A 17,025-nucleotide genomic window follows, 5' to 3' on the forward strand; every position below is an offset into this window, starting at 1 on the left:
CTCAGGAGTGGGCTGGACCTAAAATCCATCTGCCTTCCAGCCAAGGTGCTGTCCCTGACACGCTAAAACCTCTGGGCAGGTGAGGCGCAGAGATTTGGGCTTTCTCCTGCTCTGCAAAGAGGACTCTCAGCTCTGGCAAAGCCACTGGAAAAAACCCAGGGTTCAGACAGCAGCTTTTTTCTTGTTACTCAGCTTCTCCCTGGACTGACAGCGTCACCTCCTGCTCCCACAGAGGAACAACAAGCCTAAAGCAGAAAGGTCAGCCACAGCCAGCTGCCTCTCCATTTTAAGGTGAATATTTCGGAGGAGTTTTTCCTCTGAGCAGGATCCCAAAGCCTGATGCACGACTCCCCTCTAGTGGCTTCACAAGAACCAGGACTGGGAGCCAGACTGGGCTGCATCGGCTCCCACTCCTGCTCCAAACTCGGTGCCTGGTCAGCAGCCCCGCACACTCAGCTGTACCAGCTCACCCATCAAAGTATTCCTTAATCAACAACAGGTAAGTTTTTCAAATGAGTTAAGGGAGTTAATTTTAAGGTGAAGCAGCTCTGGACATTTTCACCAGAGCGGAGAGACACCCAGAGCCTATGAAGAGTCAACAAACCCCTGGAGAAGGTCCCCCCTCACCTTCACCAGCAGATGAATCCTCTGCCCTGACTCTCGGACAAGGCTGTAACGCCGTTCCAGGCGGTCCTGACAGTCCTCCAGGCTCAGCAGCGATTCTCTTTTACAATCTCTTCTCACAAATATGGGCGACGCCCACGATCCCACGATGGTCTGGATCTCCTCAACATTGTTTTTGGCTTTCTGTATCCTCTGCTCGAGGTCATGGACATCATCCATCACCATGGAGATGTGATCCCAGACACCTGGTAAAAAATGAGATGATTGACTACTTTTTTTCAGAGCTGCATGGCCAAGCTCTTGTGCACTCTCCATAAGACTTTTCCCCCACGGTTTCATGTATTTCTCACCCATCATTAACACAAGAGACTTACCACCTCAACCAAAAGAGTCACTTCCAGCTCCCTCCTACCCCAACAATCCATGGTACAGCTGCAGCCTCTGTTTTCTGCCAGGAGCACCAGCACCGTGGGGACGTCTGACACTTCCCCCTTTCCCGTACCCAGATTTAATCTGCTACCAGAGAGAGAACAAGGACAACAGGCTGAGTGTTCCTGCCACTGTCACTAGAGCAGGGACCCACAGCCCCACAAACACAGGCTGTGACAGCCCAAGGTACCAGCGAGGGCTGCATTTAGATTCAGGGAACTTCATCTGCAGGAAAGTCCCTTCATCTTTGTTGTGCAATGGAGAAAGAGTTTTTCAGCATGAGGAATTCTGCTTTGCAAGTTCCCAAGGGAGGACACTTGTTCCTGTTCATACCACAAGCCTGATGACAGAAATATATATTCCAACAGCGAGCAGTTTGCTTTCACCAAGAGGAAACAAATTGTCTTCCTCCATTCTGCTTTGCAGTTAAAACTGATCAAGCAAGAACACTGGTTAAATCATCCCAAAGTCACGGTGCACAAACCTCACCACTAACCACAGTATTTCATCTGGCTGGAAAGGATAACGAGGTGGCCCTGGCCCCCACCGGGAGAAGTCTGTCCCAAGCCAGATGGCTGGGCCAAGGGGTCCCAGTCCCTGCACAACTCAGGGAGAAAGCAGTGCCTTGGGGACACAGGGACATGACCACACAGTGGGTCACTTGGGCTGGCACGGGCAGGGAGCAGACTCTTCAACCCCAGCCTTGCCAGCTCTCACAAACCCCAATCTTGCCGTTTCCTCAGCATCACTGCTTACAGGGCAGCCTCTCTTCCCCAAAAGCCCAGAGGGAAGCTGAAGGGATCAGGATCCTGTCCCCAGCCCAAGCAGATCAAGGTAAGATGGGAAGGAGCAGGCAGGCTGGGGGCTGCCCTTTGTCTCCCCAGTGCTGGCTCTGCTGGAGAGTCCCCTGCCCTGCTGTGAACTGTCACTGGGAACCAGGTGATGGAGGCTGGGGACATGGGAGGAATCTGATGAGACCCAAGTGAGCAGGTTAACCATGAGCAATGTGCCCTGTGGCCAAGAAGGTTGATGGTACCTGGGCTGCGTGAGTAGGAGTGTGGCCAGCAGGTCGAGGGAGGTGAATCCTCCCCCTCTGCTCTGCACTCGTGAGGCCCCATCTGAGTGGTGTGTCCAGTTCTGGGCACCCCAGTTTAAGAAGGACAAGGAATTACTGGGGAGAGCCCAGCGGTGGCTACCAAGATGCTGAGGGGTCTAGAGCATTTTTCTTCTGAGGAAAGGCTGAGAGAGCTGGGGCTGTCGAGCTGGAGAAGAGAAGCTGAGAGGGATCTGATCAATGGGATCAATATCTCAGGGTGGGTGTCAGAGGATGGACCAGACTCTGTTCAGTGGTGCCCAGCACCAGGGTGAGGGACAACGGGCACAGACTGAAACACAGGAGGCTCCATCTGAACATGAGCAGAAACTTGTTTGCTGGGAGGTGCCAGAGCCTGGCCCAGGCTGCCCAGAGCGGGTGTGGAGTCTCCTTCTCTGAGACATTGAAACCTGCCTGGACCCACCTGTGTGATCTGCTCTGTGACCCTGCGTGAGCAGGGGGGTTGGACTGGGAGATCTCCAGAGGTCTCTTCAGCCCTCACCAGGCTGGGATTCTGTGAAATCCTGTACGGCCTCTTTTGCCCTAACACAGAGCTAGCTCACCCTCCATCTTCCAGTTGAGTGTTTCTTCTGCCTTCTTCAGCTTCAAGTTAATATCCCACAGCTGCTCCTGTATGAGAGGGTATTCGACCTCCAGGACTGTCTTCAGGACCTTGTTGTATCTGTTCACCATCAGCTCCAAGTTGGCCGCCAGCTGCCGGTATGACTCCTTGGAGGAATAGATTTCTGCTGCCGTGGGTGGGATGGCTCCCAGGCGGCTGCCAGACAGGTAGCTCAGCTCCCTCAGCACCGACACCAGCTGCAGAAACAAGGCAGAGAGCTGAATGTGAGACAATCCTCCCCATTCACCTGGTAGACACCCTCCCGTCAATTCTGGGGATCTTAGGGGGTTCCTGCTGTTTTATTCACAAAGCAGTACGCTCTGAGAAGGGCCTGGACACCTCCTAGTCCAGACCATCTCCCTCCCATTGATCTTTGCCTCTGATTTGCTTCCCAATCAAAGACATATAGCTCTGTTAACTACCCAGCCAGCAAACCCTGTGCAGCCTCTAAAAGCCACGATGATCTCTGGTCTTCTCAGCTATCCTCATCAATACAGTCTTTCAGCAATACTGTGCCTGCAGGAGGAGGCACAACCAAAAGCATCTTTGAGTTGTGATGGAACGGGATTGAGTGGGTTATTAAACTATAAACCCAAGTAGAAGTGAATCCCTGCAACAAACGGAGCAGCAAGGTCTTCCAACGCAATATATCACTTCTAAGACAAAAAAAAAAAATCTTTGCTCAGTTTAGTGGCTTGTGAGAGGGAAAATGCTCCTGAAACTGCACATTTTGGCTGGGTGACAGAAATTCAGTATATTGTATGGGCAATGGCAGGGGTGAGGAGTATCTACAATACTAAAGTGACTATGTCCACAATGACAAGAAGAGGAAAGAAAGACGGAGCGCAGAAGGGTGAAGGGAGCAGTTTGAGGAGGTGGATGGAAGAGGATGGGATGGGAGGAAGGGAAAAGCAGGGGATTGAGGGAGCAGGAGGCCAAGTGAGATAGAACCAAACTCCCCTCCCTTTTATGCACTGGAATGTCTGAGACATCCCCACCATGGTGTCAAGGATGTCTTACCCTCTTTCCCTCTCCTCCATGGAAGGTGAGCTCTGGAAGATTCTTTAATGTTGAAGGGTTGCAAATACATCCTCCCTTTAGGCAAAATGAGGTGCTCCTATCTGCTCTGAAGGGCATGAAGGGGCTGCTAAGCAGGCACCTGAGGACATGAGGCAGTCCTCAGTATGGAAAGCTGAGAGCAGCGCAGAAGCACTCAGAGACTGGAGCTGAGAACATGCTCAGCACGTCACAGGCTCCAAACCCTGGCACCAGGGTGAAGGGTGGAAAACATCCCCTGGGGCCATTTGCTTCCCACCTTAGCAAGGAGATTCCAAGGAGCTGGACAAATCCTTTGTCTGAGAGCCAAGCTGGAATGAGCTCTGGAACCTCAACACTTTTCTCTAACAGCAGCAAGTCCCCGGGAAAGGGGGAAGTGTTTGATGTTTTCCCAGGCCCCTGAGATTCAGCACCTCCGCAGCAAATGGCATTTCACATTTGAGAGGCCCCAGCTCTCATCAGGCCCCAGAACCTTTGAATCCACCTCTGCACTCTGCTGGCTTGGACCCTGCCTCTGCTTTGGGCAGGGGGATGGTCAGGCCTCCCTGTGCTGGAGAGGGCAGCCCTAGGGAACAGAGACCTACTGGAAGCCTCCTGCACCACAATTAAGGAAATCCAACAGCCACAACACTGAAGTAACAAAACAAACCTTTCCTGGGATTTTTATACCCTTTCAGGAAGCTCAGATTTCAGGTAAACATAACACGAACCCACGTCTGTAGGATGATGCTCCTACGCTCCCCACACCAGCGTCAAACCAACCTGCTCTGGAGATGTTGACACCAGTTAACATCTGGCTACTCACAGACTTTCTGGCTTTAATTACAATCTGCGCTGCTTAAACTGTAATCCTGATATTTTACCAGGAGACAGAGCCCACAAAGGGGATGGTCAATTCATGTCACCCATAACAGATGCTCCAGGGACCTCAGCAGAACAGATCTAGTAGCGATCCCACCAGACTTGCCATGCACGGTGGGGCACAGCTTGGAGACGTGCCCTCCAGCAGGCAGGAAAGCTAGTTCTTACCTGGGGATCAAAATTAACTGTGATCAGTTTGGTTTCTGGATCTCGCCGCATAAGCGGTTGAGTAAGGTTGTACTGTGATTTTTCAGAGACTGTCTGGGACCAGTCTGCATAGAGCTTCTCCTGATACCTGCCGAAAAACAAACAAACAAATTAAAACATCCACCACGTAGCTGCCAAGCCCGCACACCAAGACATAGAACCAAATAAAAGCCAAGTCCACTTCTGAGGGCTGAAGAACATCAAGGAATATTTAAAACCCACCCACACCACCTCCATAAAGATCTTGGCTTCAAAGACAAACACCTGAAAACCAGTGACAGCATCAAGTCAGGAAAACAAAGATCCCCCAAGTACCATTCTTAGCAGAGGATTCAAATTTGGGGACAAACATTCAAAAGCTCAGAGCAATCAGTTCAGTTTTAGCATCAAACATTAAGATATTAAGTGAGGTGCAACGAATCCCACTCCCACTTGTGGAATACACACATTACAGCCACGGTAAGTACACTGTGAATGGGCACAAGTGGATTGAGACTTCTGGTCAGCTCAGGTTTTCTACCACAGCATCTCCTACATCCAAAAGAATCTCGTTCCAACATTTCTGCTGGGCTGCACAGCCCCTGTCCCTCCCATGCAAACTTCTCATTTCAAGATATCACAGAAAGACTGTGGTGTGTAGCAAAGGATTCCTCCTCCTCTCTCATCACAAAATTCCTTCTGGCTTAGAAAGAGACATTCTCAGGCCCTGGGCTTGCAAATGTGCTGAAAGGTGGTTTAGAGAAGGAGAAGGAAATGGCCTCAAGTTGCACCAGGGGAGGTTCAGACTGGATATTAGGAAACATTTCTTCCCCAAAGGGCTGTCGGGCATTGGAACAGGCTGCGAGGGCAGTGGTGGAGTCATCATCCCTGGAGGGGTGGACAGACGTGGAGACGAGGTTCTCAGGGACACGGGGCAGTGCCAGGGTTGTGTTAATGGATGGACATGAGGGTCTCTTCCAACCAAAACAATTCTATGATTCTATAAGGTTTGGCTTTTTTTCATATAGTTACAGTCATGCCTGAGCCACCACTTACCTGTCGAGCAGCTGGATCATTTCTTCATACTTCTCTATCACCCTTCCTCCTTCAGCAGAGTCCAAGCAGCTGGTGGCACAACAGACAAGCTCAGCGTTACATTTAGCCCTGTGAGGCTGCAGTCTCTATTTACCCCTTCCCAAAACCACCCACCACCTTGCAGGCAGAGCCTGGCTGGGGATCTTACATTCCAACCCCACCATATCGCCCAAAACCATTTCACTGCACAAAAGCTCTCCAAGCCCCAGTGCGCCCTTTTGCGGGTGTTTGCATGGCAACTGGCAAATGAGAACCACGTCCTGGGGGAAGAACAAGGGCCCAGAGCTGCTGGAGGAACACTGGTCTCCGTAACATACTCAATGCTCCGGTGTTTGCACAGAGCAGGGCAACCTCTGCTCACCAGCCACCACTTTCTGAGGTCAAAGAGGCACAGAAAGAAGCAGAGTGTGGCTCCCGGCAGATGAAGCTCTTGGCGGTGCCCAATTCATGCCCCTCAAACCGAAGAGCAAAGGTGTCCCAGAGTGCGGGAGGCAGAGCCCTGGCCACGCTGCCAGGGCTGTACAGCCCAGGGAACAGCAGGCCAGAGGAATTCTTATCATGCTGTCTTTTCCCCACTGTTTCATCTACAATATCCAAGTTTTCCTCAAGATGGTTGTTGATTTTGGAGGACATATTGACAAAACTTGAATTAACTTAACCAAAAGCTGGAAAAAAGGAGCGCCTGAGCAGTCACCGCTGGGCAAGTGCTGAGAAACCTGCTGGAAGTAAACAAGTCCTCTGAGCAAATCCAAGTAAATCCCAGCAAAACCACTTTTGTTTCTCCTTTTTAATCCTTTTTCCCTTTCAACAGCATCATGTCACCACCGTTGCAGAGCATGTTATTAACTACTCTAAACAGAGGACAGAAGATCAGTGTGAAATGCAGATCTGGGTCCTTCATGGTGGACAAAAATTTGCCATTTAGGTTCAAATCAGACATGATAACTTGGGCTCTGTGCTGGGAACAGCCCAAGAGTTTGTTTCATTGCACCAATGTCTTTGCTGCTGCAGAATAACTGTGCACTTAAAGACACTTAATGGCAAGATACAGTGAGAGAAGGTTACAAACATGGTACAGTGACGGTCAAGTTATTTTGGTCAAGTACATTAAAAAAGTGGATCCATTTACACAGAATCCTGACCAGCACACGTGAAGCCATTCCTGTGAGCTACCAGGTGCAGTCCCTGGAACATCCTCAGTTGTCATAAGTCCAACACTGCCTTGCTTACAGAGCTCTTAAATGTTGTCTCATGTGGTGCCAGCTGTGAGTATGAGGCCATACTTCCCTGACACCATCCGTTATAACAAGCATTTGGGTGATAAATATACCAGCATTGGTTTCTTTCCTTGATCTTGGGAGATGGCTCCTTTGTTTAACGCTGAGAAAGTTTTCTTCTGCCCAACAAAATGCTCGTCTGCTCCCCAACATGCAAACCCAGCTCCATCGACCCATCTCAGCTGAGTCCAGCCCAGCACTTCTCTGCTATTCACAGTTTGGATGATGCCAGAACCAGGACTTGCAGCTGAGGAGGTCCTGGAGAACATGCTGAGTGGGATTGCAGCAGGAAAGGTTCTGATACCTCTTTCAATTGCAACCCGGGAACTATGTCTGAAAGCTGAATAGCCCACTGTGCCTCTTAATCGCTTCAAAACAAATCCAGTTAATGAGTTTCTTAAAAAAAATAATGATCACAAGGAAGCTGAAAAGCACCAGTGCAACCACTTCACACCTCTTTGACTAAGAATTATTTCAGCTATAACCATGGGATAATGTTCACCACAGAAAGAAAATCAGATTGATTACAGAGAAGATAGCAAGGTGGTCATAAAGCAACTTAGCTGGAACAGACACGCACAGATGTGGGATGTGCCTGAAGTGATCAAACGGCACCTGGATTCGCGCTCGCAGCTCCTGCGCCCAGCGCAGCGCTCCAGCCACCGGCGGCATGTTCTTGTGCACAGGGGGGGATCCTGGGGAGGGCACATTGGAACAGCATTTGACTGAACGCTGCACTTGTAACCCCAAAGATGCAACAACAGAACCTCATTTGCAGAAAACTGCTCTGATTTCCCAGCTTCCTTCCTTAAATCCAACATCTGCCACACTGATGTAGGTCTGTGACCAAGGCAAGTGCCTCTGGATCTTGAATAAGGAGCTGAGATCGAACGAGAAGCCCAGACTATGTCCAAACCTGAGCTGATGTGAGGTGTCCCTTGCCTGGGACACATTCCCCGCCCCTCACAAACACTGACATAGGGATTTCTGACCAGGAGTTACTTCTGTCCGTCTTATCTAACAGCCACAGAACAATAACCACAAATTCACAGCAAATGATTCTCTCCATGATTCTCTCCAGTCCAGGACTTGTCTCGTTCCAGTATGATCTTTCTGAGGCAAGTAAATAGGTTATTGTTCAAAATGACACACTTGAATCCTCATAATCTGATAGAAATCCACCCATTCCCCCCTGTGCCAACAGTCACGGGGAATAATAAACTTGGAAAAGGCTGATTAAACCCTTGGTTACAAAGTCCCACTCGCATACTTTGCATTTTAAGCATTGTAAGGGAAACAAAATAAATTCATTCTGAGGAGCACATGAGTGGGTTTGCAGGTCCCATGGGGTGTTGGAGGCAGCACACAAATGTGGAGAGAAACCTCCTGTCACAGCCTCGCTGGGAGAAAAGCCCAGCATGTGTCTCCATTCCCAGTCACATATCATGCATACACATTTGAAAAAGGGTATTTTTACTCCTAACCAATTATTTGCTTTAATACTAAGAACAGAGCTTTCCCAGGCATTTCCATTGCCACTAGGAGCTACAGAGGCTGAAAACATCTGCAATTTGTAAAGTTTTGGGTTCCTTAGAAAAATAAATCATTTCCCCCCCAAATTAATCTCAATCAAACTCCCTGTAAAACCCATTTTACTCAGCACGTTCTACCTACCGAGCTTCAGCTCTGCCTGGATGTGCCGGGAGTAGATCAGCCTGGCGTGGTCCAGGGCCCTGCTGAACATGCTGATGAGGACGGAGTATTTGCCAGCAGCATCTGCAGCGACTACCGGTCGCTCCAAAAGGCTCCCGAACATGTCCAGCAGCTGTTGGGGTGAACACGCAGGAAAAGAAGAGGGGAAAAATTTACAACCCCGACTCCTGCAGAGAGATCAGCTGGGACCTTCCTCCCCAGCCCAGAGGCTTCAATACTGTCCGCACCGATGGGCACTTTGGAAAAAGGAAATTTGCTCCCTTTGTTACGGGGCCTCTCAGACTTTCTCTGGGGTTGGACCACATTCCAACTGTTGTTCTTCAAATGCTTCAAGATTTTCTATTTTTTTCAAAAAACTTACAAAGATAAACACTGTCACTTGCTAAAGGCTTTTCTACAAATGCTTATATTGATTTTTTTAAAAAAATACCATTTATTATTTCTGCAAGATAGATTAATTGATAAATAAACCAGCTTTGTTTCTAGAAAACCTGTTTCCAAAACTGAAACAGATCCATGTATTAATAATATTAACAAATTGATACTAACAATATCAATTCTCACCAGGAAATCCTAGAAAAAGCATGATTTCCCCCAACTTGCAGAGAGAGACACAAATATATCTCCTGGCATCCAAAAGCTTTGTGAGGGACCCACCAGCCTGAGCATCCCAAACCAAGAGCAGCCCAAAAGCTACAAGTCCCACTGTCCCACCAGCAAACACCAGCCCCATGTGCCTGTGGCTCCAGCACCGCCTGGTCTCCTCAGCGTGATTCTCACCGAGCCGGGTGCCCTGATTTCCCTTTTAGGGAAGAGCAAGGGAGCGATAAACAAACCTTGAAGGCGTGGTCCAAGTTGGAGGCGTCATCAAAAGCCTGGATGAAAATGGTGCCCAGCCGACGGTCCATGTCTTCTACTTTCTGCTGGAAACCAAAGGCATCCTGCTCAAAGTCCTGCACAAAGGCAAAACACAAGCTGTGAGGCTGCAAGATGGCACTAGGAAGGTACCTGTAACTCCTCGATCCAGAGATGCCCTCTCTTATTCACCGTGAACTAAGCCACTCCTCTGGCCAATCTTCAGCCATCGCAACGTGGCAAAGTCCTCACGAAGCTTGAGAACATTTCTGTGCTGTCCCATGGCTGAGATGTTGGCCCTTTCTCTGGGAGGGACCCTTTGGTCCTGAGGGCTTTCCACAGCCCACATGGCACTATCTTCAGCCTACAGGCAAGATGGACTATTTCCACACCCTCTCCCCCACCACTTGGCCTGAAGACCACACCATCATCCAGAAAACCCACGGATGCACCTGCTGAGTCCCAAATCCAACCTACTTTCAAGTCAAAACAAGCCTGTGGTTCCATGGTGAGCTGGTTGTGAGTGAGGCAGTTTCAAAACACTCGCACAGGTTGCCCAGAGAGGCTGTGGAGTCTCCACACTTGGACATAGGTAATCTTGGAGATATTTCACCTGACCAGTCACAGTCCTGCTCTAGCTGAGCCTGCTTTGAGCAGGGAAGGTGGACTGGGTGATCTCCAGAGGTCCTTTTCAAACTCAACAGTACTGGGTTTCTGTAATTTCCATCATCTTCTTGCACTGCTTTTCTTGCTTCAATTGTAATAAATCCTTTGAACTTCAAGAGTAACATCTATATTTGTTTTCCTACACGTAAAAGAGTCCAAATCAAAGACTGAACTTGACAGTCCGTGACAGTCCTTCTGTTCTAGCTTGGACAAAACCACTAAAAATGAGGTCATGTGTCTCTTTTCCAAAGGACAAAGTGCAAGGAAATAGCTTTTACTATTGCTACTGCTGAGCTCCAGCAGATCCAGATGCCATGTTTTAGCTAAAAAAAACGGCTCCAGCAGTGGCAGAGGGTGCAAAACTAGAGCACTGAAAGAACAAACATGACTCAGAGTCACACAAATGGCCATGGGGTCACCAAACCCAAGCCACCTCCTGCAGAGCCACTGTCACCTCTCCTCTGTGCCTGCCCTGCTGAAGGAGGGGTGCTATGGAGCAAGCAGCTTTCCAGCAAGAAACACTGGGGACGTGCCACCCCCTGCAGAGATGTACTGGGAGCTGCAGGAAGCAAAGCACGAGCCACCCATCCCCACACCAGGCAGGTCCCAGAGGGCTGGGAATATTCCTTTAATTAAAGCACTACTGATAATAAAATAGAGCATCCTTGAATTCTGAGAGCCCCAGATGCCATGTGTTCATCTAGGCAGGAGCGAACACATCCCAGAGATGATCTGAGTTGGCCCTCATCAGGCAAACTACCTTGTTTTTCCAAAACTAAGACAGAGTCTTATATTAATTTTTGCTGCAAAAGATGCTTACTTTTTTACATGTATAGCTGCCTGGACCCTATTTAAATTGACTTTTTTATGAACTGTAACTAGGGCTAATTTTTTGAACAGGGTTCATATTTCAAGCATCCTGAAAAATCATGCTATAGCTTGTTTTTGGGGTAGGTCTTATTTTTGGGGAAACATGGTAAATACCAAGAGCAGGAAAGCAAAGAGATGTGGGTGTTGGTATAGCTCTTATACCTCAGCAAGCACCATGTACAGCAAAAGCTTGTGCATAACTCATGGAAATCCCAGTTTCCCAGCTGCACTGATCTAAGGTGCTGATCTAGCAAGATATGTTAGATATAGACGTGCAAGAAGTCCCAAATCTCTGCAGGAAAGGCCAGCGGCTCCCTGTTCCCTCCAGTACCAGATCAGATCATAATGAAAGGAGGAAAGAGCTGGGAAGAAGATAGCAGGAAACTGCTGCTTTGGAAACATGCACATGTTCCTGATGTTCCCGCAAACTGGTCCCACCTACCGTGTTGGTCAGGTCAAGACAGTCATAGGTTCGCTCTGAAAACACCTTGTATGCCTCCTGGAATTCCTCATACATGTCCAGGACCTGCTGGCCCAGGGTCTTCCCTTTAATCCCACTGAATTCAATTTTCTCCAGCTTCATCAAGTCCAAGGAAGTTGCCAGGAGATCCTTCAAAGTCAACGGAGGGAGACACAGGTCATGATGTTGACAAAAGAAGATGACAACAGCTGTCACGACAGAGTTGCACTTGCTGAGGGACCTTCCCAAGCACAGCGCTGGTGCTCAGGCTGGGTGGCAGGGATGGGAAGGGGGGAGCCTGATCTGCCTGTCCTGAGCATCAGTGGCTGCTCATAACACGTCCCTGCCCAGTGAGACCTGCTGCAGCCACTAGAAATACCATGACAACTGTAAAATCGCTTTTAAGTGTATTTAAAGGACAGATCCAAAGCAGGATATGAGACTCTTATATGTCATCCAGCATAGCTAAGAATCCCAATTTTATAGGTATTAACCAAGGACAGATTTCTAATATTTACAGGTACCCAAACTGTCCAAAGCTCCTGCGCAGTCAAACCTCCACGTGTCCAAGTGGGTGTTGCAGCACCTGCCCCGCTGGCCCTCTCTGCTGAGGTGGCACACGGGTCCTTCCCTTCCCTTCCCATCCTCTGCAGCCTGGCAGTGTCACCTCTTGGGAAAATGTCCCGCTCCCCCAGTGGTGGTGGCAGCACTGGGCAGCTCTGCTGCCATCCCACCTCATCTGTCTCCCTAGGTAGGGCCAAGTAAGGGCTGGTTGAACATCCATTGTCTCAGAGGACCAGGAGAAATGTGCACAGGAATGTACTGGTGGCCACTCTCTGCTTGCACTTGTCCTGGGGCCACCCGAGCAGGGCAGCAGGTTTTACCACAGACACGTAATATGAAACAGGGCAACGAACCAAAGGAAAGGGATCCTTCCCTCTTCACGTGCTCATGGGCTACCCATGCACCAGTGTAACTGCAGCTTTTATGAAAATTCGAAAACAAATGCACATATGCATTCATATTCACTTTGACACACCAGCACATCCGCTTGAACAAATACCTAGTAAGGCAAAAAAATAATGTGGAAATACCAGTTGTCCCTTGCTTTGTCTTGCAAGGTTGCTTGAAATGAAGTGATGAGGGGAAATTGAGACGGAGAGGGATGCAGCAGTTTTCCTCATTAACAGGCTGGTGTGCACTATGCTTTTAATTATTGTTTTACAGCTCACTCCGCAGGCTCTCCCTCTGACTCCAGATACTGCAGCTTCTACTGTCCCTGGAGTGTGGGACAGCCACGGAAGGAGGAAACAGACACTGGTCAAAACGCACAGTGCCCCAGCTCAAAACCTCCCCACTGGCTTTTGTCTGCAGCCCATATCCACAGTGTGCCCATGGCATCCATGGAATCCCAGCAGTCAGTGCCCCAGAGCCTTTACAGGGTCCCAGTAAACCTGTCACCAACACTGTCCTCATGATAACCTGCAGTTATTCCTGTGTCTATTTATATTCCTCTCTACACTGACCAGCATAATTTGGTTTATTTCACATCAAACCCTACTGGAAACCATCATTATGAATACTTTTAAAATAGGCACCAGTCATGACAGTTTTCAACATAGTTAATTAAGGAACACATAAAAGTATATGGCACATTTAAAGCAGTAAAACTGCAAACACCAGCAACCTGTACACTGGCCATCCAACCCTACACACTGAGAACGCAGCAACAATCAACAAAGAAATTCATTTGGGATGTGTGTGGAGAGCAGATGAATGTGTGTGGTTAGCCACGTGAGAGATAACAGGTACATGCAAGGTCTGTACAAGAGGTACATACAGTATCTGTATAAGAGGTATATACAGTGTCTGTATAACAGGTACATATGGTGTCTGTCTGTGGTCTCCAGACACAGCCATGTGGTAAGGAGAGCATAGGGAGCTCCCACATTCACACTCAGACCTGCTCTCTGCAGAACATCTCCTGTGGCTCAAGGAGCCCTTGGCCACACTGGGAGCTCAGGGATGACACCCCAATGTCCCTGCCTCAGGTGACAGATCTGGCAAACAGGGACACCCCTGAGCCACAGCACCCCAGTTTGATGGGCTATGAGGATGCGAAGGGACAACCTGGTGAGGAACGTGTCCCTGCTCCTCCCCAGGCCCACGTGGCACAGCCAAGGGGATCCTGCCATCTGGCCTCTCCAAGACAGGCAGGACCCAGCTCTCGGGTGTCATAGAATCATAGAACCATTTCAGTTGGAAGAGACCCTTAAGATCATTGAGTCCAACCATAACCTAAATCTGTCTCTGATGGCACCAGGAGACCTGGGAGATTACATTGCTTTATTTACAGCTGTGCAAACCACACCTCCAGTAATCCTCCTTTTCTTGCCCCAACAGGAGCAAGGAGTCCAACGGGACTCCTGAGAGCAAAAAACACACCTATCAACCTGACCAGCTTACATATGCACTGAGCAGGACATAGTAAAACACAGTCTGAGACTCGCTGTAACAGGAGACCTAACAGCAAAAGAGTGGCCCCATTCCCTGGTATCAGGTGAAGCTATAGAAAGGAAAGATGCCAGCAAGTGATCTCCTGGCTACAGAGTTCTCCTGACGCTTTGCAATGTTTTTCAAGACCAGAGTCTCACCTCCACCATCTCCAGTCTCTTCAGGAAGGTGTCCAGCCTCGCAAACACCATCGTGGAGCTGAAGTCCCACTCCCTCACTTCTTGGCCTGGTTCATAATACATGTGCAGTTTTTCCCTTCTCTCCTCAAATGCCTCTTTGAACATGTTCAGGATACCGAGCACCATTCGCACCTTGCCCAGGCTCTCCTCCATGTCCCCTTTCAGAAGGTCTTCTGGAGACAGGTACACCAGGGCCTGGAAGAGCAAAATCACACCTGAGAGGTCACTTCTGCCATCATGGAAAACAAGGACTTCTTGTGTTGAACACATTTGAACCCGTTTATTAAGTTAAATGTTGCCTAAAGAATCACTTTTCCAGGGAAGGACAATAGGAAGAAGGGGAGAGGGGACACAGGGGACTGCAAACACAGGCATCACAGCCACAGACCTGCTCAATGAGAAGGTTGCAGATCTCCTGGAGCAGCACCACTATCCGCACGGGCATGTTGTAGTGCTTGGAGGTGACCCAGATCAAACACACCACGTGGAGCAGGGGGAGCAGGAAAGGCTTCCCCTCGCTGAACTCAACCCTCTCTACGTCTTCCAAGCGGCGCTTGAGGGGTGTCAGGTGCAGGTGAACGTCCTGAGCTTCGGTCAAAGCTGTGTTGAGAGACGTGAGAAGCGGTAAGAACCACCCAGCTGCGGTGTGCTGGGTTCCCAGCTAGGTGCTGGCCTCACCACATGGAAAAGTGCCTGGGAAAAGAAACTGTCCTGACAAGCACTGAGCACCCTCAGCCACCTGTGTGCTGCAGGTCACTCACTCGTGAACATCACTCACCTGCGGCAGTAACCAGAACAGAAATAAGCTGATGTGATGGCAGGGGACAGGGAGCTGGGACAGGGCTTCGTGGAGAGCCTGAGTCCACAACTGCTAAAAAGTCACACGGAATTTGCCCAACAGCACCAAAAATACAGTGCTGCCATGGCTGTGAGCCACGGCCTTGCTGTACAGCACGACAGGCTGTACAGCCTTGGCCTGAGCCCTTTTTAGCTCAGTTTTGGCTCAAGCAACTCCTTGTCCAGTGGGCAGATGACGACGGCCCCACTAGTCCTGACTGTAATAGAAAACCTGTCAACAGTAAAGCAACTGATGTCTGACTCGTCGAAAGCTTTAGCTTAGCTCTGTACAGCTGTGTGGTTTTACCCTGAAGAATTACCCCAGAGCGCAAGCATTAATAAAACCAGATCGTTGTGCAATTAAACCTGTGGACCAACAAGAAGTGACAGAAGTGCTTGAATGCATGCAAAAATAACCCCTAAGGCCCAAGACCAAGGAAGAAGAGACTCCCACTATCAGCATCACCCTCCCAGCAAGTCCACCAACAGCAGCCACACCAGTACAATGCCAGGGAAAGGGGCAGAGACTTAAAAGCAGGTGCACACAAATCTGAACTGCGCTGTAATGGAAATTAACAATTATAGTCCAAATTATCCAATTAGGGTTAGTATCGCTGTAGCCGGATTAAAACCAAATATTTGTTGTATTTTGATTAAACCCTGAAAGTATTAATTAGTTTAACAATGAACCCTTGGCTCCTTATATAAGGGGTGTTTCTCCAGCCCATTTAAACTGCACAATGCAGAGTGTGACACAGATCCTTAAGAGATTCAATGTTTGCACGTGAAGTGGTGAAGAACAGTGTTTTCTGCCAGCACGTGCACAGCTAACACAGTCTAGATGGTTTCATTGTGCCAGAGAGCAGCTGGGTTGGACATGGATGTCCAGCTGTGTTGGTCTGCAGGGACAGACCAGCAGGACTACACTGTTTTTCACTACAGACAGGGATTTGCAATATTTCCTTGGGCTGCGCTCAACTCCCCTAAGCAAAGCAAAGCAAGGAAATTCGGGCTGCAGTGGCCAAAGCCTGAGAAGCAGCGCTCTAACAAAGCAGTCTTAGGTACAAGATCTGTCCTCTTAGTCTGAACTCCCATTCCTGCATAATAACACCAGAGGAGCTGGTGGAAGTTGAGGTGAGTCCTGTTAGAGTAATGCAAACACTTTATTACAGCAGAATAAATTCCCAAACCCATTCACCCTGAACTTTGGCAAGAGTCTGGCTCAACAGACCAGCGATGGAGCTTGTCCCAGCCTGGAAACAAAAGCCTAGACTCAAGCACAAGCAGCCCAGTCTCAATTCACAAACTAGAAAGATTTGGCTTGAAATCAGTCACACCAGGCCATGAAGAAAGGCCAGAAGCCAGCACTGTGGTAAAGTTGCCCCAGCATCTCACCTGCCTCAACATCCATTAGCATGGTTTTGAAGGCTGGGATGTAGCTGCTCTCAACTCTCTCCAGCAGCTCCATCATGTTCCTGACCTTCCTCGTTGTCAGCTGGTTGTAAATGCATTCCAGGTCATCACACCTACAGCAACCGAGACACAGAATCACAGAATCAGTTGGTTGGAAGAGACCCTCAAGATCGAGTCCAACCATAACCTAACCCCTGGCACTGCCCCGTGTCCCTGAGAATGTCATCTCTGTGACTGTTCAACCCCTCCAGGGATGGTGACTCCACCACTGCCCT

General features: G+C 49.1%; 1 protein-coding gene across 1 annotated transcript in view; it reads right to left on the reverse strand.

The window, feature by feature from the left end:
- Positions 1–17,025, reverse strand: part of LOC139826743 (dynein axonemal heavy chain 9-like) — a 56,263-nt gene that overhangs the window by 32,474 nt on the left and 6,764 nt on the right. Inside the window, exons 4-14 of the mRNA XM_071803143.1 lie at positions 16,733–16,863; positions 14,889–15,100; positions 14,462–14,695; positions 11,790–11,957; positions 9,793–9,909; positions 8,918–9,068; positions 7,824–7,938; positions 5,928–5,996; positions 4,854–4,980; positions 2,710–2,965; positions 628–869 (exon numbers count right to left, since the gene is read on the reverse strand). Coding sequence (XP_071659244.1) covers positions 628–869; positions 2,710–2,965; positions 4,854–4,980; positions 5,928–5,996; positions 7,824–7,938; positions 8,918–9,068; positions 9,793–9,909; positions 11,790–11,957; positions 14,462–14,695; positions 14,889–15,100; positions 16,733–16,863 — 1,822 coding nt within the window. The remainder of the gene's footprint in view (positions 1–627; positions 870–2,709; positions 2,966–4,853; positions 4,981–5,927; positions 5,997–7,823; positions 7,939–8,917; positions 9,069–9,792; positions 9,910–11,789; positions 11,958–14,461; positions 14,696–14,888; positions 15,101–16,732; positions 16,864–17,025) is intronic.

Source organism: Patagioenas fasciata, unplaced genomic scaffold, assembly GCF_037038585.1.
Source record: "Patagioenas fasciata isolate bPatFas1 unplaced genomic scaffold, bPatFas1.hap1 Unplaced_14, whole genome shotgun sequence".
Classification (NCBI taxonomy): domain Eukaryota; kingdom Metazoa; phylum Chordata; class Aves; order Columbiformes; family Columbidae; genus Patagioenas; species Patagioenas fasciata.